The sequence below is a fragment of the Cynocephalus volans genome, chromosome 1 (assembly GCF_027409185.1).
Source record: "Cynocephalus volans isolate mCynVol1 chromosome 1, mCynVol1.pri, whole genome shotgun sequence".
In the NCBI taxonomy this organism is placed as follows: domain Eukaryota; kingdom Metazoa; phylum Chordata; class Mammalia; order Dermoptera; family Cynocephalidae; genus Cynocephalus; species Cynocephalus volans.
The window spans coordinates 51,496,376-51,518,137 of NC_084460.1; the positions used below are offsets into that span (position 1 = coordinate 51,496,376).

A 21,762-nucleotide genomic window follows, 5' to 3' on the forward strand; every position below is an offset into this window, starting at 1 on the left:
TGTTTCTTTCCTTCATGGCACCTGTCCTATCTGTAATCATCTTGCCTGTGTTTATTTATCTCTTTACTTTCTATCTCTCCTGCTGTATTATGAGCCCATAATTACTGATATCCCGATGTATAGGTAAGAAACAAAGGAGTGTTAAGCAAAGTGCCCAAAGCAGCTGCTCTGCCACAAACAATGATTTGGTCACTGACAAATGTGGAACATGGGGCCATGTCTGTGCCAAGCTCTGGGCCAGGTGCTGGGGACATCTCATGAAGCTTACGCCCTCTGTTCTAAGATTCCAGCAGGGGCCTGCAGTCCTCATGGAAAGTGGGACCCTATGCTAGGACCAGTTCATCTGAGTTGCCCAGATGTCACTAGGGATAGCCCTGGGCCTGGGGAAGAAACATCTTAATTTTATCGCTTCATTGAGATATAACTGATATGCAATAAACTCACATATTCAAAGTATACAAATTCGGTCAGTTTGGGCATATGTATATACCAAAAACTGTCACCACAATCGAGATAATGAACATATCCATCACCTTCAAAGTTTCCTTGAAGACACGTTTTCTTGAGGGTTCCCAGGTAGGATGTCTCTCACCTGCAGCCCAGGTAGAAACTGCCAGAGGGCAGCAATTTCCCATACAGCCACTAGGGGGCTCCGTGGCTCTCAAAACGGTCACATCAGGAACGTACATCTATCTGCACCCTATTCCTGAATTTAGTGAATGGCCCTGGCTTCCTTCAAGATTCAAAAGCCACTTCTACAGGGTCATTCCTGACAACTCCCTCTCCCCCCACCACCCTTATCCCACCCACCCCTGAGCCCCCTCAATTCTCCTTCCACTAGACATCTCCAGTCCATCCACCTTTCTCCCCAGCTTCTAGGCCTGGTGGACAGAGAAGGTCTCCCAGACTCTAATGTGCACACAAACCAACTGCAGACCTTGTAAAGGTGCAGCCTCTGCTGCAGAAGGGCTCGTGGGGAGGCCAGAAAGGCTGCACGTCTAACAATCCCCCAGAGGCTGCTGATGCTGCTGGTCTGTGGGGGCCTTGAAGGGTCTCCAAAGGGTCTCCTGCCTCCACTCCACTCTTGCTCCGCTCCCCTCATGGCCCTTCCTCCTCACAGAAGCTGGAGTTATCTCCTTTGCTCAAACGCCAACCCCTGCCACTGCCTCAACCCTTCCAGGCTCCCTGCTGCCTCCAGGACAAAGCCACTACAGACTACCCCAGTCCTGTCATGTTATGACTCTGCTTCCCTTAACAAGTTCTCCTATCTATGCAGCAGGCTCATGACAGCACCTACAATGCACCTTGTGACATATTCCACAAAATAAGCACAAACTCTGCCCACCCCACATTCCTGATGAACTCCACCAGCCCCTCACATCTGTGTGTAGGCGTGCTGATCCTGGGGTCTCTGCTGGCCCCCCAAGGTGGTTCAGGCACCTCTGTGGTATTCCCCGGGGTCCCATTCCTGCATCACAGCCTCTTCTTTCTGCCCATAATTGCCTGTTTACACGTCTCACTCTCCCTGTGGGAGCTATGGCTGCGACAGCAGGGGCTGCCGTGTCCCCAATGCCTGGAGTCTGGCGTGGTATACAGTAGGTTCTCTGGTTGCTACTCCAGTGCATAAGTTGTTGGGTGGCCCTGTGCAAGTCACCTGCATGGGACTAGGCCTAAGTGTGACCTGAGAGTGGGGGCACCACTCAGAATCACCCGGAACCTTCCCCAGTCCCTGGCGGCTTCTAGCAGTCACTCGGGGATGAAGACAAGGACAGGGCCCACTCCTGACCGTCCCTCTGCACCCAGCAGCTGCGACAGCCTACCAGCTCATCTCTCCCTCCCTTTAGAGCCACTTTCTCTCCCCGCTGCTCCCCTTTCTCCTGGGGCTGCTCCTTCTGTCTCCTCTTGCCCCGTCCTCTCTCTGAGTCCAAAGCTGGCATCCCCACACTCGGTTCTGGCTCCTGCTCTGTGTCTGCCTCCTTGAGGTGGGTTCATCTAGTCTATTCATGTCTTCCCCATCTAGATCCCTCTAGACTGAAGGTCCACAAACTGTTTCCACAAAGGGCCAGAGAGTAAAACAGTTTCTGTCTTGTAGGCCAGATGGTCTCAGTCACACCACTCAACTCTGCTGCTGCAGCACAAACATAGCTGCAGGCAATGTGCATATAGATACCAGTGGCTTTGTGCCAATAAAACTTTATTTACAAAAGCAGCCAGCCAGCCCTTGGGCCATAGTTTGCAGGCCCCTGACGACTCCCCACAGAACTTTAGCTCCAGACTCTGAGAGCCACATGCCTGCTTCACAGCTCCTCCCGGGTCACATAAGTCTTCAACTCCATAGGCCAGAAAGAAACTCCTGATTCTTCCCCTAAACTCCCCAGTAACACTGTCCCCATCCCAGTGAAAATGATCACCGTCTGCCAAATTTTGTAAGTCAAGCATCTGGCAGGTGCACAGCAGTAGCTCATAGATAATTTGTTAAAGAATGAAAGAGAAGACGACTCCAGTTAGGGCAGAGCCCAGCACAAGGAACCCAGGGGGAAGTTCTATGTCCCCTGGAGGTCAAGGGACTTGCCTGCACTTGAACTTCACCCTCTGACTATTTTCCTTACCTTGTTTGACAAGTAAGAAGACAGTGTCTCAGAGAGGGCAGATAGTTGCCTAATGTCACACAGCAAGGAGAGGATAAGGCTGGGACCTCAGAGCCCAGACTCTTACCCATCCCTGTATCCTGGATCACAGGAGAAGGTGACCTATCTGTGAGGCAGGTGGGGCAGGGCTACGCACAGGAACAAGGGGATTCCCAGAGATCACCCTGAAAGGGGGCCGTGGGTGGACAGCCATGCCAGGGGCAAAGCCCAGGTGGGCAGGTGAGATGATGGCAGACAGCAGCTGTGTTTTGGTCTCTCTGGTAGGTCACAGGGTCCAGAGACTCCTCAGATGTGTCCTGTCTGGCAGGGAGTGCCCAGGGGAGCTGCCACATTCTACTTTGAGCCATGTTTACCCAGCCAGGCATCCCCAGGGGCTTGTGCAGGTTGGGTAGACAGAGTGGGGGAGACTTTCAATTAGCCTCAAGTGTCTGGGGAGCCAGGGCTGATTCCCACCCTCCTTCTTGGCAGCAGTGTCCCAGTGCTGTCCATAGGGCTATCTCCCCTCCACAACAGCAAGGATCTCTCACACCCAGACCCCCTACACTGTGTTTATTCAGCACTCTCTAGATAACTATCTAACTTCATTCTCCCTATGACCATCTGACCATGTGGGTGGGCAGAGGGAGATGAGCTTCATCCCATTGTACAGACGCACACACTGAGGCTGAGAGAGGCAAAATGGGCCCACCCTGGAGCACATGCTACCTGGGCTGGTGTTACCTCCAACGTCCAATGTATCTTCACTCTCCCCAGCATTCCAGGGAGGACAAAATGGGTCATAGGCTCTTCAAACAGCCACTGACAAGCTCCGTGTCCTCAGGCAAATGTTCCAACTCTCTGAACCTCAGTTTTTAAGTCCCAGGCTGCAGACACGGCACGTAGTATGCATCACTATGCAGATGGCAGCGCCTGTTGCTGGGTAATAGCAACAGCAGATAAACACGCAGGTGAGCCCTGGGCTTTGGAAGCAGTGGATTCCTTCAGAGCAGCAGATGTGGAGTTTGCCCTCCAGACACACGCTGGGCCTTGGGTTTGGGTGCTTGGAGTTTGCATCAGAGGTCCCAGATCTGATGCTCCTTGTCCTGACACCTAGTGACGCACTGAGACCGCAGCTGACGTGAGCAGAGATGCCCAAACCTGCCGGGGACAGGCCTGCCAGCTCAGGGCAGCAGTCAACATACTCCTTGGCCCAACTTGGCTCAGCTCAAGGACTCTGGGCACCACCGCCAATCCCAGGTGACCCCCAGAGCTGGGGAGGCCATGCCCAGCCTGCTTGTTCCATCATCGAGCTGCCTGCGCCTGGTGCACTCTGCTCAGAGACCTGCCTGCTGCCAGGGTTGCCCGCATGCCGTGTGCTCCCTGTAACTCCCAGCCTGGCCTGCAGACAGCCGCTTCCTGCCCCCTGTTGCTAAATTACACAGCACAGGCGCAGCGACAGAAAGCATTCAGAGATTAATCTGCGCCTCCCTGTGGTCCATCTGCTAAAGAATGCCCAATGGCAGGGCAGAGTGCAGCCCCAAAGGGGTGCTGGATGTTCAAGGTCAGAGAAGGACAAGTTCCCACCCACCAGGAGCTGCCCTATCTGTTCCCTGACTTTGTGGCGTCTTGAGGTGATATTCCTGGAGTTTCCAGAATGCCCAGTGATGTTTGGAATTCTAACATATTAAATTCAGGATGGCAGGGCTGGCCGGTTAGCTCAGTTGGTTAGAGCATGCTGTTGTAACACCAAGGTCAAGGGTTCATAGCAAGGATCCCTCAATGCAGCCTCCATGGGCTCTCCAAGGTGCAGTGACCACATGGCCCAGATTCCTGCAGGGCACTGGCACAAAGGAGGGGCTGCCACCTCCCTCCTTCTGGGTCACAGCTGCAAGACTGCAGGCACCTTTCCCAGCACCCCTGCCCTGGCGGGCGCAGAGTCAAATACTGACTCCCCCCCCCCCTTGTCCATCCGGCCTCTGTGTATACCTAGAACGCCCTCCCTGCCATCACCTGCCTGCTGCCTTCCTGCCTTCCACCGCGCTCTCCGGTCCTGTCCTCTCTCGGCCCCCAGCAATGGAGGCAAAGACGAAGTCAGCCTGTGCTGCTCTTTGTCCCCAACGCCAGTTCCCACGCGTGGGCTCCTCGCAGAGGCTCCCAACCCTGGCCACTTGTCTTCCGCACAGCACCATCAATCACCCCCATCATCTTCACGGCTCCTCTCCTGGAAAGATGGCCCCATGAGAGCAAGGACCATCCGTGCAGCCTGCTGTCCCCAGAGCCCGATGCACAGCAGACACTTCAGAACCAGCAGATTGGGGTGGACCGTGGAGCTTCTCTCCACCCCAGTTCCTCACACCCCTGTCTCTGCTGCATCCCAGGGAGGCCCACCTGGTGGGGCTTTTACCCCCGTTTACAGGGGAGGAAGCTGATACCAGGTGGTTTCTTGGCCCCCATCTTCTGGTCCTGAACCTGGGTTCCTGTAAGCCCCCTGAGCAGGGCCTCCATGGGCATTTTAATAAGGCGTGTCCCACGGCTGCTGGAAGCTCAGGATACAGACGGGAGGGGCAGGGCCACTTACCGAGGAGAGGGCGTCTTCCCTCCTCCGGCCCTGGCTATGCCGGCTGATGAAGGAGCGGGCAGACAGCTTGTAGTGGCTCAGCAGGCATGTGATCACCACCACCATCACCATCATCACCACCACGATTATGATTATCTGAACGAACTCCAGCTCCGCTGTGGAGACAAAGGGGGACATGTGAGACCTCAGGACCCCACTGTCACTACTGGGCTCAGGGATCAGCCCCTCTGACCTTCCCACCCCCTGGAGCAGCGGGGGTGACATGAAGACTCTGTCTTGGTGTGAACAGTTTTAAAGACAGTGAAATCTATGCCACATTCTCCTGGCATGGTCACAGGCGGTGCCCAGAGCTGCCATACACGTGGGGAGGTGGCTCTCCCAGGTGGGCAGTGTCAGCTGGGAGGACACCTCGAAGACCAGGCACAGGGCAGAGCCTGCGACCTGGACTCCCGACTTGTAGAGACTGACCCCAAGGAGGCAACTGGGGACATACATGCATGAAGACCTCACTGCCAGCTGCTCTCAGAGCCACCTGCAGCCCCTCCTCCTACCCGCAGGAAAGAGCCCCCTGTACACTGGCCTCCTGGCACTGTGCAGAGGCTGAGGCATGGGGACATGGCCCCTTCCCCCTCTGGGGGGACCTGGTGAAGGGGTGGCCAAGAGAAAGAGGTGAGCCCTGAGAGTGGAGAGGGAATGTTGGAGTTTTGTGGAATAAAACAAAAAGGAGGCACATGTGGACGTGTGTACAGAAACCAACGCACACCTCAGCACTCCTACACACCCCAATACTCCTACACACACAGTGACATACAAACTCGACACTACTACACACTCACCCCAGCAAACACAAATAAACACAGATCACACAGACACACACATACCCACACACAGAGACATTCATCAAACACGCAGACACACACACACATGCATGTGACTCACACATGCACCACCCTCCATAGGACAAGGGTTATAAGGACCCTCTCTTGGTGAAGAGGCCTCAGAAAAGCCACATTTCAGATGGCTGCAGACGTTGCGATTTTCATTTTTTAAATGTTTTTTTTTTTTTTGGTTTGTTTTTCCCCTCGAAGGCGGAAAAACCCTCAAGTGCTGGAAAAGGAAGGTTATTTTGATCCTGCCTGAGCTGGGCGGTTTCTGCTGACTCAGGCGGGTCTGTGTCGAAGCGGCCGTGGCAGCTGGCCCAGCTTGGTGCCAGCAGAGCCCCCAGCCACGGGCAAGACGCCGGGCACCTCAGAGCGACATGGCAGGGCGGGCACCAGCCACGGTGTGGCGGGCAAAGCTCCAGCCACGGTGCCCAGGAATGCAACCCCCCAGCCCTGGCACTGCCCGGCACTAAAAGGCAGTTAGTGGAGGTCTCCACCGGGGTCATGGGTCCCTGCCCAGAGCCCAAAGCTGGAGGGGGAGCAGCCGGGCAGGTCTCAGGTGGGAACTGGAAAAACAACAGGCAGCCAGGTGCCGACACCACTAACCCTCAGCCACTTAGAGGGGCCGAGAGTCACCACCTGGGCCTAAACAAACTGCAAACATGCAAGCACCAACCCTCTCCTGCCACCAGCCTCAGTTTCCCCAAGGCTTCAAGCACAAAAGCAACAAGTCCTAGGTGGAACTGTGACTGTGGGTAAAGCGGCAGAACCTTCTCCACATGGAATCATTCCACGGCCCCATATCATCTGGCCACCCCCTCTGCCCAGCCAGCTTCAGGCCACGTCATTCCCCTGCACGACCACTCACCACTGTTTACATAATGCCATGAAGTCAGCGTTTCTCCACCGGGACAAGTCTGCCACCCCAGAGCACACGTGACCGTGTCTGGGGACATTTTTGTTTGTCACAACCGAGGGGTGCTACTGGCATCTAGTGGGAGTGGGCCAAGGATGCTAACATCCTGCACAGCACAGGACTATCCCCCACAATAAAGAATGACCCAGTCAGTAGTGACACAGTTGTGTATCCCTGTTTGAGACTGAACGTCCCTAAGAACAGGTGCTTTTACCAAACCTATTTCACAAGTGAGGAGACAGAGACTCAGGGAAAGCAACAGATTCACACAGCCCAAGAGCCCAAGGCTGGTGGGTCCTCCCACTCGCCATCCGCCTGTGCCACTGGGGAACTCAGTCTGAGCCAGGCTTTGGCTCGGGCTCCCGGGCAGGATGCATCCCCATCCCATCCTGGAGGAGCCAGGAGGGAGGATGAACGAACCCAGGGCTTTGGGTGAGATTTTCCCAAGGACCGAGCTGCCTGTGGGACATCCGCATGTTCCCGCCAGGAGGGCAGCTTGGCTCGGGCAAAGGCCAGGCCTGGAACCAGGGTTGCTGTGGCCACACCTCCTGTCTCCCAGGGCCTGGGCAGCCTGGCCTGACTCCACAGGGCCTGGGACAAAGCCACGCATTCAGGGGATGCACAGGCCTGCTTTGTGTGACACCCATGGCCCCTCCTCAGAGGGGCCTGCGATTCCCTGCCCCCCCATGCACCTTTCACCCCAGCCGTGCCTCATCACCCCCATCTCCAGGCCCTGCCCACGCCAGGCCTGGAGGGAGGGAGGAGGAGAGAGAGGTGTGCAGCAGCCTTTGTCCCTGTCCCAGGCCCTAGCAGCTGGCAGGACCCAGATGGCAGTGGCCAAACAGTGGCTGCGGCAGCAGGGCTGGGAGGCCAAGGGGACGTGGACAGACCCTCCATGGCCCTCCTGACCCTACCGGGCTCAGCCCAGAGGGCAGCAAGATCTGAGTGCCTATGTCCAGAGAGTGAGGGAATGCTCAGTAATAAGCACAGGGCTCCGTAAAGCACAAGTGTGACCACTCTGGTTCTTGGGCCACCAATCCTATTAAGGTACGAACCCAGAAAATTCACAGTGGGGAAAAGGAGGGGGAAAATACAAAAAAGAGAAACTATGACGAACTGCCTGGGGTCCAGGCCCGGAGAGGAGGAAGATTTGCCAGGGTTCCCAAGACCACGGCTTGGCACCATGGAGGGCAGAGGGCACAGTGGCTGAGTCAGAGTGTCTGGGTCCCCTCTCTAGACCCAGAGCAGCTTCCCTGCGTAAAGGGAAGAGATACCTGCAGCAGTGTGTGCACGGGCCATGTGCTCAGCACTCCTCTGGGTAGCACACCGTGCAAGCACCTGGTGGTAGAGGTTGCAAATTGAACGCCCACAGACATACGTATGCACCATCCCTGGCCCCAACTATGCCTCCACTTGGCATCAAAGGAACAGAACTGTGGGCAGCACCCTCTTGACACAGGCTTGTGTTGTCTGCTTGTCCCCAAACCCCACTCGGGCTGGCTCACGCCATGCCACGCCGTGCCACATCTGCCTGGCCCCTGCCAGCAGCCTGAGCCTCAGCATGGGAGCCTTTATGGCTCACCACCACACCCACGGCAGGCACAGTCAATTGAGCATGAGCTCCCTCCCCCACCAAGTCCACACACCCCTCTAGACAGGCACCACTGACTGACCAGCAAAGACCCCTTGGGGGAAAGGGAAAGGTGCCCGCCACCCTCAAAGGCCTTGGAGTCAAGTTAGAAACACGATGCATGCATGAAGTGTACCAGGATGAGCACACCTCTCCACCCGCGACAGTTCACAAAATCCTCTTGTGCCCCCTTCATTTGTTCCACGGAAGGTGGGGAGACTGCAGGACCCATTCCGTAGACAGAGCTGAGTTCAGACAGCTTGAAAGCTGACCAGCCTCAGACTCAGATGCCTCGTGGGCCCAGGCAAAGGGAAGCAAACCCCAGCAAGTGTGGCCACACTGCCCCATCTCTCTGGAGAACCTAGCAACCGCGCACCAAGCAGCCTGGCCTTTAAGGCTGGCGACTCGTTCAAGAGTTTAAAAAGGACTGAGCAAGCCAAACCTAAGGCATCCACAAGGCAGTGGCTTTGGGACTTCTATCCAAGAGATGGCCCCAGGTCACTCAACTGCTAAGAGCAGATACAAAGCCACACGAATCCTGTCCTAGTTTCTCTAACCTGACAGGCCACCCCCTACCTGGATAGGGCAAAGACATCCTAGGCCATACTCCCAGTACGATACATACAGGGGTGGGTCTTACCACTCTCCCCAGACCTCGGCTCTCAACTCTCCTATGACCACAGGACTCACAGTCAGTCACCTGTCTCTTCTCCAAGGACCAGCCATGTGAACAGGAGGCACTGGGAAAGAAACATCCCATCCCTCCCATTCTGCTCCGGCCTCACGCCCATGCTCCTGGCAGGGTGGGCCCGGGGGGCAGCGCCTGCCATTATTCTTTGTAACTCCCCCCCCCCCGGGGGGGTGATGGATGCCACAGGCTCTTGGGGGTGATCAAGCCCACCTTCCACATGCAAAGTAAGGTCACTCTAATTTAATTTGGCATCCTCTTTCCTTGTGAATAATTTCAAATTAACAGGCTCATCTGCCTCTCTGGAGTGGTCTGACCCTCTCTCTCGTGCTCGCCGCCAGACAGACACGGTCACTTTGAGATGTGCATGTGCACAGCTCGGATCCTTTCCCAGGCTGTCTTCACGCTAGAGAGGTGCCGTGTGCCAAGGGCTCCCTAAAGGCTTGCATCTTACTGGATTCTCACTGTCATTCTGCGAAGTAGATACGGATATGACCCCCCCACCCTACAGATGAGGAAACTGAGGATGACGCAGGTGAGCAACTGGCCAAAGACCACACAGCTCAAGGACCCAGAACCAAGTTTCTTTGACCCCAAAGCCCCCCAAAGACTGTGCTTTCATGGCTAAGTGAGACGGACTGCCCCACCCCCGACGGTCCTGAGCATGATGACCCCACAATGTCAGAAATAGCACAAGTTCAAGGGAAGGGCCAGTGGTGGATGTGACTGGTCATCAGGCTGAATCAGAAATGTCTGGAGCATCACTCTTTATGGGGTCCACAATGCCAGTATTTGTGCCCAGTGGTACCCACCTCCATGCCAACAGAATCCCAGGAAGGGTACAGAGAAACCATGTGCCAGGAGCCCTGGGCGCCTCCACGGCATGACAGAAAAACGTTAACAGCTGCCACCTCCTCTGTTATTTCCCATGTACCAAGCACCTGGCCATGAGAGACTTCTTTCCGTCTTAATTCTCTCAACCACAGGTGAGGAGCCGGGCCAGACAGGTGAAGCCCCAAGGCCCTGGCTTCCGAGTTCTCCCCCTCCTCTCTGCTCTGCATCCCCTAGCACTTGGGGAAGCCTGTGGACCCTTTCTCAGAATAGTTTTTTAAAGTAAAACACACTGGGTAAAAGAGGATGCCAATTATATCAAAATACTGTTAAGCTCTTAACAAGATGTGTGACCTAGGAATACTAGACAGGATTACATTTGTGTGATACGGGACCTCACAGTGGCCTAACACCCACATCCTTTCAAAGTTGTGATGTCTGGAAGAGACATCGGTAATGTGGCACGAAACCTGTGCTTTCAACTGGTGGTCTTGTCATGGGTGCTGCCCGTGTGACCGTGGTCTGGTACCTGCATTTCTGATCCAAGGACACATTGCACTCCAGTTAGCTAAAGGTGCAAGTCTTCCCCATCCAAGAGACGGAGCCCGGATGCGAACTAAGAGCGGAGCAGGAGCCTCAATTCAAATCCCTGCTGGGAAACTTCCCATCTGTAAATGGGGAGAGGCCGGTGCAGAAGTCGTCATTGCACGTGAGGAACATGCCCGGCCACCGGGTATTGTACGTGGTGTTATAGGTGGTGTGACTGCGTTGAGTTTCCTGCTGACAGTCGGAGCCACAAGCCACAATGGGGTGCTGGAGCCCATTTCTATTTCCTCAGCTGGAGAGCTGGGCAGAATCCACCTGGCTCCTGCCAGACCAATGGGGGTTCCCAGACCAGACGACACCCCCACCGCCCCCCACCTCGTGTCTGTCCCAGGGGAGGGGCCGCGGCGTCCTTTCCCAGCTAACAAGCAGCTCGCGAAGGCAGCCCTGTCTGGCCTCTTGGCCGCACACCGAGGAATTAGGAATTGGCACTGTCTGAAATTTATGAAAATCTAATCTTGTTAGGCCTGCCTGGACGAGACCCACCGGGCGGGCCTCATTGTCATTCCGCACAGCCCAGCCGGCCAGAGTCCCGGCCACTTCATCTACCGCCCTCCTCCCCCACCCACCCTCACCACATTTGAATAAGGACCCCGGCTCCTCCCGCCCTTGAATTTCAAGTAAAATCAACCAGACAGTCAAAGGAATAACTTTCTGATCGCTCCTGGTGCCATTTCAAACACCCCCGATGGCACATTTATTTCTTAGGGTGAGACCTTTTATGGGTAAAAGAAAAACTGCTCTGTCTTTCTCTTGAGGTTTGGGGGGCAGGCAGCAAATCTAGGCCAGTTTTCTCGTTTATAAAAACAGGCCGCTTTCAGAGTGTTTGCTTTGTGCCGAACACGCAGCTGGGTGTCTGACACCTGAACAAGTGACCCCGACACACCGTGCAGAGTTGGGGAAGAAGTAAAAGCTGAGAGGGGGCAGGTCACTTGCTGGCGAAGGGGTGGGGACTGGGCCTGCATCAGGCTCCCTGCCCTGCTGTTCTTGGTAGGATCCTACGGTACAGTAAGAGCATGAGGTTCCCACCAAGAGTCCCTGATTCGAATCCCAACTTTGCCACATACTGTGACCTTGGGCAAATCACTCAGTGTCCTCATCTGGTAGAAAAAATGAAAAGACGACCCAGTCCCCGTTTCACATGTTGTAGCAAGAACTGTTTGATTTCCCTGAAGGGAAACCCCCAAGCCAGAACTCCAAGTCCTGGACAGGCTTGTCCCACGCTGGTTCCCTCTCCCCACATAGACCTGAGCTGTAGTGACCAAATCCACAGTGGGGGAAGAAGACCCACCAGAGTGGGTCCCCTCCCTCTGCCAACACCACGGTTTAGGGACAATATAAACTGCAGCACCTGTGAAATCCAGGTCCAAGTGTGAACCTTTGACCCAGCGAATCAACACCTGGGCGTTTATCTCAATATCAATTACTCCTGGGACACTCCCTTTTGCTCTCTGCTCTAAAAACCTGTTTTCTCTTCTGTAAAAGCACCAAGCATGTCCCACCTCAGGGCCTTTGCACATGCTGGTCCTTCTGCCTGGAATGATCTTACTTACCCCAGTGTCCACATGGCTTGCTCCCTTTATTACCTCTGGTCTTTGCTCCAATGTCACTGCCTCAGGGAGCTGTCCCCAGGCCCCCTGTCTAAAACAGTCCTCTGCCCCCAAACTCCAGGACCCCCATTCCCTGTTTCTGCTTTATTTTTCTCAGTAGCGCTAATCTGGAATGCTATAATGCGACCTAATGGTTTATTTCCTGCCTCTTCCCTCTAAAATATCAGTATCGTCAGTGTGGACTCGGCTTGTTCTCTGCTGTGTCCCCAGTGCCTAAAACAGATCCTCCCCCACGGCAGGCACACGGTAAATATGTTGAACAAACAAACACATTTGTTCTTATGTGCAAAGGTGAGGGTGCAAGACGGCCCACTGCAGGTTGGCACAAAAGGTCAAAATCAACTGGGAACATCTTAAATGTCCCCAACAGGGACTGATGCAACACAGGGAGGTGCCACAACCAGCTCTGTGTGCACCGACAGGATGCCACCAAACAGGACGAGCCCAAGCTGAGTTAAAAGAGAACAAATGTACATTTTAAAAAATAAAGGTGGAATTTTCCAGTACATATCTATGTTTATGGGTGACTCTCTGGGTCTGCACAGACCAGCGGCCAGCAGGACACACACAAAACTGCCAGCCGTGGATACCCCAGGGAAGGCCCACAGAGGGAAGGGGACGTCCCCTTCCCATGTAATGCACTTCTGCATTCTCAGCATTTTTGAGACATAAGTACATTTATAGTTAAGAGAGAAAAAGAACGACTTAAGCATCTGTCAGTATCCAAAACAGACAGCCGCTCTCCAAAACGAGGCTTCCCAGGTGGTCTCTCTGCAGAGAGGCTGTCACCCCTCAGCTGATAAGGGCTGCTGGAGGGGATTGTTGTGATCGAGGGCAGGAAAGCCCAGATACCAGGTGGCCTCTGACTGGCCCTGACTCCAGTGAGGAAGGTGTCCTTTCTGGGCCTTCATGTCACTGTACAGCAAATGGGGACAGCAAGTAACAGCTGTGAGGGTACCGTCCTGCCACGTGCTTCCCACCCCAGGAACCCACTCGTTCCCTCTGCCTGGAGGCCACTTCCAACCCTCCCTCAGCAGGCTGACTCTCCACTCTCCTTCCTCCCTACAAGGTACTGGGACCGAGATGTTCCTGACCCTCACCCCACTCTCAGGTTTCAGGCACACCCTACAAACGCACCGCCCAGCTGGGCTTGGCTGTCCCCTCTAGGCTCCCTCCCCTCTGGGTGTAGGCACTTCAGAATGGGTGCATCTGACCCAGCTCTGGAGTCCTCCTGAGCCAGAGCCCAGCCTAACAGAGAAGGCTCCATGCTAGTCTGTCCCAATGGAGGTGGAAGCATCAGGAAGCTTTAAGGGACCACATATAATCAAGGGGCATTAATTAGACAATAATAATGTGGCTAGGTTTAAAGGATTTCAAAAACAAACTACATATCCTGCTCGTGCATGCTTCTCCTTTAACTGGTACCCTGTGCTAGTTTGCAAAGGACCCCGCAGGTTAGAGGTAAGCTGCCTTCTTATATCCCAGTGGCAGACATGCAGAGCCCCATTCACTTCTGAATGACAGAGTCCCCAAGCAACAGAGAGACCCACATTCACCTCAGAGTCCCCAGGTTGTCTTGCAGGAGATGGCTGTGGAGGGGCTGCAGCTGCGACTGTGAGTGAGCGCCGAGTCCAAAAGTGCGTGTGGGGAACAGGAGAGTAAAGTAAGAACCCGGGGACAGCGAAGGGCCTGTGTAATCACTTTAGAGCCTCATGATTAAATGCTCCTTCAGTAAGAGAAGACAAAGCAGTGCCTTTTATCTTTCGTGCTATTATCCAAATGGAAAGAACTAATGGGATTTTTTTTTCTATTGTCACCGACATCGAACATCTTTAAACACCCACTGTCAGCAAAATATCAATCACGGCTCCAGAATTATTGGCAGAATGGAGTGGGTTCTTGGTGAGTGAGACGCTTTAGTCAGTGGACACTTTGGAGGTGCAACAGAAAGTCACTTAAAATAAACCAAATGCACGTTCATTGAGGAGGGTAGGGAACAAATCGGGAGTAGGGGCTGGGGGAGCGGGACAGTCTTCCTGCCGGGGCAGTGTTAATGACCACAACCTGGCAACGCCATCAAAATTAAACATGCACGTTACCTTTCACCCAGCAATTTTAACTTCCAGAATCATATCCAACAGAAGAATTCACAGAAGGGCCCAAAACGAGTATGTAGACAGGTATATAGATAAAGAGCACTGCACAGGGTGTTTCTAAAATGAACAACCAGGGACCATCTAAATGCCACCAAACAAACCCTGTTACATCGCATTATGGATACAATGAGGCCACTAAAAAGATGACATAAATCTACAGCAGGGTTGCTCAGTCTCAGCACAAATAACCCTTTGAGTTGGATAATCTGTTGCAGGGCTGCCCTGTGCAGCCCCTCTGGACTCCACCCACTGGATGCTAGAAGCACCATCGTCTGCCCTCTGTGACTACCAAAATGTCTCCAGAAGTTGCCAAATGTCCCCCAGCGGGCAAACTGGCCCCTGACTGAGAACCACAGACCCATATGTCTGATGATGGATGAATGTTAGCAAGGATGGTTGGGCAGAAATAAAGAAACTGAAACAGTATATACATTATGGACCCATTTTTTATAGCAAAAGTGATAAAAAATCAAATTGTTTCACAATGGCTACTTCTGGAAGAGGATTATCCTTTTCATTTTTCATATTTCTATACTGCTTGCATTTTCTATAACAAGCATTACTAACTTTAATTTTTTTTTTTAATTTTTATTTTTTTAAAAGATGACTGGTAGGGCCGAGCCCGTGGCGCACTTGGTAGAGTGCGGCGCTGGGAGCGCTGCGACGCTCCCGCCGCGGGTTCGGATCCTATATAGAACTGGCCGGTGCACTCACTGGCTGAGTGCCGGTCATGAAAAGGACAAAAAAAAAAAAAAAAAGATGACTGGTAAAGAGATCTTAAACCTTGACGTGGTGTTGTCAGCACCACTCTCTCCAAGTAAGCTAACCAGCCATCCCTGCATAGGGATTCGAACCTGTGGCCTTGGTGTTATCGGCACCACACTCTCCCAAGTGAGCCACGGGCCGGCCCTTACTAACTTTAATTTAAAACACCTTATTCTATCAAAGACTCTTGCACTTGCACGTGTGTGCAAGTTTCCGAGTGTCTGCCGACAACGCCACGCACGTATGCCCTCACCCCTTGGGAGGCGCCTTGTGTTCCTTGGAAACCAGCAGATGTTTCTCTCAATTACTGATTTTCAAGAGCCTGGTGCTTCCTGACACGAGCAGGGGTGTGGCGCCCGGGAGAGGGGAAGTGAACAGGGCTCCTTTTGCAAGCCTCTTGGACAAAAAGCGCCGCTCTGACTAAGACGGCACAATGCAGCCGGTATTTAGCTACTTCTCAATAGCTCCTCATTCAAACCACCAGGGCTCATTGATGCCTGCCGCGTGCTGGAGAGCCTCCCAGGGTCAGCCGGTGACGGGCACCGTCTGGAGGGGTCTCGGAGCTGACCCGGGTGTGGCCCTGTCTTTCAGGAGCGAGAGGGGACTCAGCTCTTCTTGGTCTCCCTGAGGTAGAGGTGGGGAGGTGGGCTGACAGCCGAGGTCAGACATCGGGGAGGCTGGAGGAGGTGGTGAGGGTCTGGAAGGCCCCCACACTACTAGGCTCCCAGGAATTGAATTCACTTCAGTAAACACTCAGAGCAGGGTAGTGCAGTGGTCAGCGGGAGTCCTGGAGCTGGCCTGCCTGAATCCAAACCCCAGTTCTTCCCACAGTCAAACCTGTGACATAAGAAAGTTACTTCATTCTCTGTGCCTCAGTTTCCTCATCTGGACAAGTAGAACGCCACTAGCACCCACCTCGTGTGGTGGATGTACGGATCGAGTGGATATGATTATGTACCATGAGCAATGCCTGGTGCATAGTTGAGGGGACAGTGAACATCAGCTGGCATTAACGAGGGCCACTTGCTAAGCCCAGCACACCAGCTCTCCTGGCCTCAGCCCCTACTGTCATCACCAATTGCCTCCTGCCTGCCTGCATGTTCCTCTCGGCCCCCTGGTGTCCCAGCCACCCTGTGAGCAGCTCTGTTTTCCAGATGCTGCACCTCTGCCCAGGCTGGTCCACCTGCCCAGGATGTCCTCTCTCCTCCTGCTGCCAGTCCTTGGTGGCTTGCATCTACACCACTCCCAACTGCTCAGTCCCTGCAGCCACTTCCTTCTTTGGCTTTCTCTGGCAGTTTTAAACTCTCCCATGTGGTGGTGCATTTTCTAAGTATCAACCAGGACGTCTGCTATGGCTTGTAAGTAAAGTATAAGTCACAACATGACCTTTCCTCAGTCTGTCTTGATGCCACCGTTGGTCTGGCCACTCCATTAGGACACCACCTCCTTGTCCTGCAACCTCTGCAAAGCTGGCACAAGCCTGGCAAGCAGAACCCCTCTGTCCTGTGTCGGAGTGGAAGACTCCTCTTCAACCCTCAGAGCCCAGCCCTCACAGACCCAGGGCAACCTCCTACGGTGTCAAGCCCAGGCCACCACCATGTGCGACTCTCAGCTACAAGACAGAGAGCGCCCCTTCACCAATCTCTCTCCAGCACCTGGCCCACAGTGGTGTGCTCAGTAGTTGGTCAACACACAGTCAACCAAGCAGCGAGAGCCTGCTACCTCTAGAGCAGCACGGCAGCACGAGGTGTGGACCTGGATGTGCATGCCTGTGTCCCAGTCCTTACCCTGCCACCCACCACCTGCCACCTATATGACGCTGAGTGATTACCACACCTCTGGACTCGTTTCCCACTGTCAGACCCCAAGACCAAATAGTGCCTCACTCATGCAGCTGACATGAGAATTCCATGTAAAATAGCTCTCACAGGGCCAGGCTCATCATAAACCCTACAAGTGATGGCTACTGCTGAGCTGTTGCTAACAGCAATGACTTACAGAGGGGGCTGTCCCACCTCCCTTCCTAAACCCTATATTTGGAGCAGAGGAAAAGGGGACCTTGTATTTTAGACCTCTGTTTCTCCCCAATATGCCTATGTTGAAGCCCCAACCCCTGGTGTGGCTGTTTTTGGAGATGGGCCTCTAAGGAAATAAGGTTAAATGAGGTCAGAAGGGTGGGGCCCAGATCCAACAGGAACAGCGCCCTTGCAAGAAGAGACACCAGAGAGCTCATTCCCTCCCTCCCTTCCTCCCTTCCTCCCCCCCCCCACCATGTGCATGCACCAAGGAAAGGCCACGTGAGGATGTAGCCAGAGGTGGCCATCTACAAGCTAGGATGCAAGCCCTGAACCTGAATTTGCTGGTGCCTTTATCTCGGACTTCCCAGTGTCCAGGACTCTGAAAAAATGAATGTCTGTTGTTTAAGCCACACAGTCTGTGATATTTTATTACAGCAGCCTGAGCAGACTAAGACACCTTGCATGGACAGAGAGAGCTGAATGGAGGAAAACCATGGCAAACTGTGGAGGCAGGACCCCTGCACTGAGAGGCAAGACCCCTGCCCTGGGAGACAGGTCTGCAAAACCCCAGCTGTGCCCTTCAGGACAGGACACCGGTAACCACACTGGCATCCTGCCCTCTATCCCCACACAGGGATGGTTTTATTTTGTCACCTGAATCTATCCTCGGGGATGTTTATTGTGTACCTACTATGTGCCAGGCCCTGTGCCAGGCACTGGAATTCATGGCAGGCCAGGCCCTGTGACATGGGGATTTCCAGACCAACTGCAGCACTTCAAAACCTCCTGTGATCTGTCCTCTCAGGAACAGAGCAATATGAACTGCACCCCCAGAAACGAGCTGGATTTATATCCAGGTCGATGAGCTGGAATCTTCTAGAGCCACCTGACAACAGTGCATGTGCCATTGGTACATCACCTACTTCCCACACTTCACGTGCATGCGAAGGGTCTGTCGTCCCCTTTACCTCTCCCAGCAGCTCTCCAGGAGACCCCACCTTATCATCCCCCCATTTTAGACATAAGTGTTCTGAGGCTCACAGAGGCACAACGACATCCCAAGTTCACACAGGTTAAGTGGCAGGGCCAGTCTTTACCTACTCTGGGACACAAGGCCAGGTTTCATAACCACCGCTCTCCTCACGAGTGGACAAGAAACTAACTCCTAAACCAGCAGTCATCCTCTTGCCCATTCTCACCTTCTCTAATCACTTAGAAGGAGCAGCAGGAGGCAGAAGACAAGTATGTTAGGAGCCGCCTGGGCTGGAAAGACATTTCTGTAATGACATCAGTGGCCCCCCATGCTAACTGGCCAGCCCTAAGCTGCAGACTGGCTCTGTCACCTTCATGTGGGACTGACAGGAAGATCCCGGCCACAGATGAGGCATTCCTGCTGCAACTTTGTTCTACAGTGCTTGGAGGAAGATTCTAGAAAACAATGCTGGTCACATGGACAGTCGGCACTGAGTGGGTGGCTGGGCCTGGCAGACGCCAAGGCGGGAGGCGCTCAGGTGGGCTCACTACTGAGGGGCACAGCAGCAGCCCCTGAAGAGCGAGCATCCGTCCGAGGGCGTCTGTGTCTGCCTCCCATCTTCTGTCATCTGTGTGTGAGTGTGGCTTTCCCTCGCAGGGTGTTTGTCTGTCTTTCTGTCTCCCATGTGTGACCTGTTGAGTCTTTCCCTGTATCTCCATCTGTGCGTCTCTTCCTCTTTCTTTTTCAGGCAACAAGCAAAACAGATTCCAAGACGGAACTTACAAGCCTCCCAGACACCAGCCACCTCTCTCTGCCCCCACCCCATGGGTGAGGAGGCTATTCTAGCCCATGGTATCATCTTCTTTTGAAACAGTATCTCCCAGAAGCAGAAAATCCCAAAAGATGGAAAGACTAAGGTTCTAACCAACTGTTCTACAAAGGAAGTGGAAGAGGCTCAAGGAGGCGCCGTTTCTCTGAGCTTCAAGTCAGGGACATGCAATGCCAGCCTGGCTCTGGGTTCGAATGCTGACGCTGCCACTTCCTGTATGTGTGACCCTGGGCAGTACCTGGCCTCCTTGCCTTGGATTCTTCATAGCAAAGTATGGATTGACAGCAGTTATCAACCTCACAGAAGACTACTTAAGGATCAACTGAGCAGGAATAGATGCGCTAGCTTTCCAAACACTAGCTGGCACACAGTAAGTACATAATAAATGGTGGCCATCATTAGATTACAAAGCAGGTGTCCTCACCTGACTGGGCAAGGCATGCTGGATGTGACAAAGGAAGCCGGATGCACATTTATTAATGATCTGGAGTGGCTGATACTGAGCAGGTAAATTCAATTTATATAATAACAATTGGTATAAAGAGAGGAAGGAGAGAGAAATGGCGAGAAAAATAGAGAAACTAGAAAAACCCATCAGAATACAGATCTACACGGGAGCTCATGCTCAGGCTGCAGAGACACACGAGGATGACTGGCTGGGTCATCTTTCCTGTCCTGGTGGGGGCAGAGCTGCAGGAGAGCCACTCAGATGAGGAGCCAGTCCTGGCGAGGCTCTGCCCTGTACTGCTAATCACCACGTGCGGACCCTGTGGGCCCAGGCTGGAGTAAGCTGGGGGTCTTCCCTCAAGAGCAAAACGTTTGTGTGTACAGACTCTCTCTCTCTCTCTCTCTCTCTCTCTCCCCCTCTCCTGCACCCAACAACCTGAGCAATTTTTTAAAAGCATCCGTTGACTCACTGACGCCCCATCACACTCAGATTAAAACCCTACGAGGCCCATCTGGCCTCATTATTACCATGCTTCCCATCTCCTTCCCTTGCTCACCATGCTTTTTCCTGTTCCCACCCCTGGGCCTTTGCACGTGAAGTGCTGTCTGCTGGGAGTACTCTCCCCTCTCCCCTCACTCTGCATCTCCCGATGGCCTGTCCTGGCCACAAGGGACAACGCAGTGTCCAGTGAGGAGATTATTCTGGCTGTCACATCCTGGCTGTGGGACCAGACCTCTGTGCCTCTGCTTCCTTCCTGTTCTGTGGGGCAAATGATGGCCCTACTTCATCAGTTGTTTAGATGGCAAAGTGCCCAGAGAACGCCCGGCACATAGGAGGATCTGAGCAATGCTAGCTACCATAAGAAACTACCTTCTCTGTGAGTCTGCCTTCCTGTTGATTGTGGATTTCACCTCACCAACAAGAAAACTCCACATGAAGGCTCGTTCATCTTGTTCTTGCTGTGTCCATGGTGGTTAACACCCTGCCTGGCACGGTAAGTTGTCCTCAATTAATATTTGGAGAAGGAAGGAACCCATGTCCAATGTCCATTCATCAGGACTCACACCTTTCCACAGAGGCCAGGGGTGGTGTGGGTGTTAATGAAAAGTGAAGCGTCTTTCAAAAACTACCACATGTCCAGCAGTTCTCCTGAGCATTCACTCCAGAGAAATGAACACTAACGTTCACACAAAAATCTGTGCATGAGTGTCCACAGCAGCTTTACTTGTGAGAGCCAAAAAGTGGAAGCAACTGAGATGTCCTTCAACAGGTAAATGGTTAAACAAACTGTGGTACCTTCATACACTGGAATACTACTCAGTAATTATAAGGAATGAACTAATGACATATATGGAAACCAGGATAAATCTTCAGAGAACTATGCTGAGTGCAAAAAGCCAATCTCAAAAGGCTATACCCTGTATGATTCCACTTACATAACACTCTTGAAATGGCACAATTATAGAGCTGAAGAACAGATCAGTGGTTGTCATTGGTGAGGGAGGTGGGTGTGGAGGAGGGTAGAACGAGAGGGGTCCTTGTGGTAGGACTGTTGTGTGTCTTGATGGGGTGGTTACACAAACCTGCACATGTGATAAAACTGCATAGGACTAAATACACACACACACACACACACACTCAGATGAGTGCATGAAAATGGGAGTCCGAATAAGGTCTATGGATGGCACCGAACGTCAACGGCTGGCTGTGATACTGTACTGCGTTTATGGAAGATGTCACCATCGGGGGAAACTGGGTGATGTGTACATGGATCTCTCTGTATAATTTCTTACGACTGCATGCTAATCAACAATTATCTCAAAATAAAAAGTTTTTTTAGAAAAAGTTTATGGTCTGGGAGGGCTCCCATCCCTTCATGTCACTAGGATCACCCTGGCAGATGCCAACACCAGCAGCCCTAAGTGATCCCCCGGCATGACCCAGGCCTGGCACTGGGAGGGTGGTTTGCTGCAGGGGAGGGCAGGAGCCAACACAGAAGCTGCTTCCCTCTCTCGAAGCCTCCCTGGTCTCCACTCGTAGCACCTGCCATCTGGCTGCTGCAGCCAGCCAAATGAAAGCATCTCTCGGCTGTCATCTTTCAACTTGCAGGTCTGGCTCCCAGGTTTGAAGATTAAATTCTAAACACATCATTTAAAATTTAGACATGAAGAAAGATTTTAAGTGACCTGAACACATTGGTTCCTATCTT

At 53.2% G+C, this 21,762-nt stretch overlaps 1 protein-coding gene across 1 annotated transcript in view; it reads right to left on the reverse strand.

Moving 5' to 3' along the window:
• Positions 1-21,762, reverse strand: part of PMEPA1 (prostate transmembrane protein, androgen induced 1) — a 59,491-nt gene that overhangs the window by 5,495 nt on the left and 32,234 nt on the right. Inside the window, exon 2 of the mRNA XM_063109523.1 lies at positions 5,206-5,360. Within this exon, the coding sequence (XP_062965593.1) occupies positions 5,206-5,360 (155 nt within the window). The remainder of the gene's footprint in view (positions 1-5,205; positions 5,361-21,762) is intronic.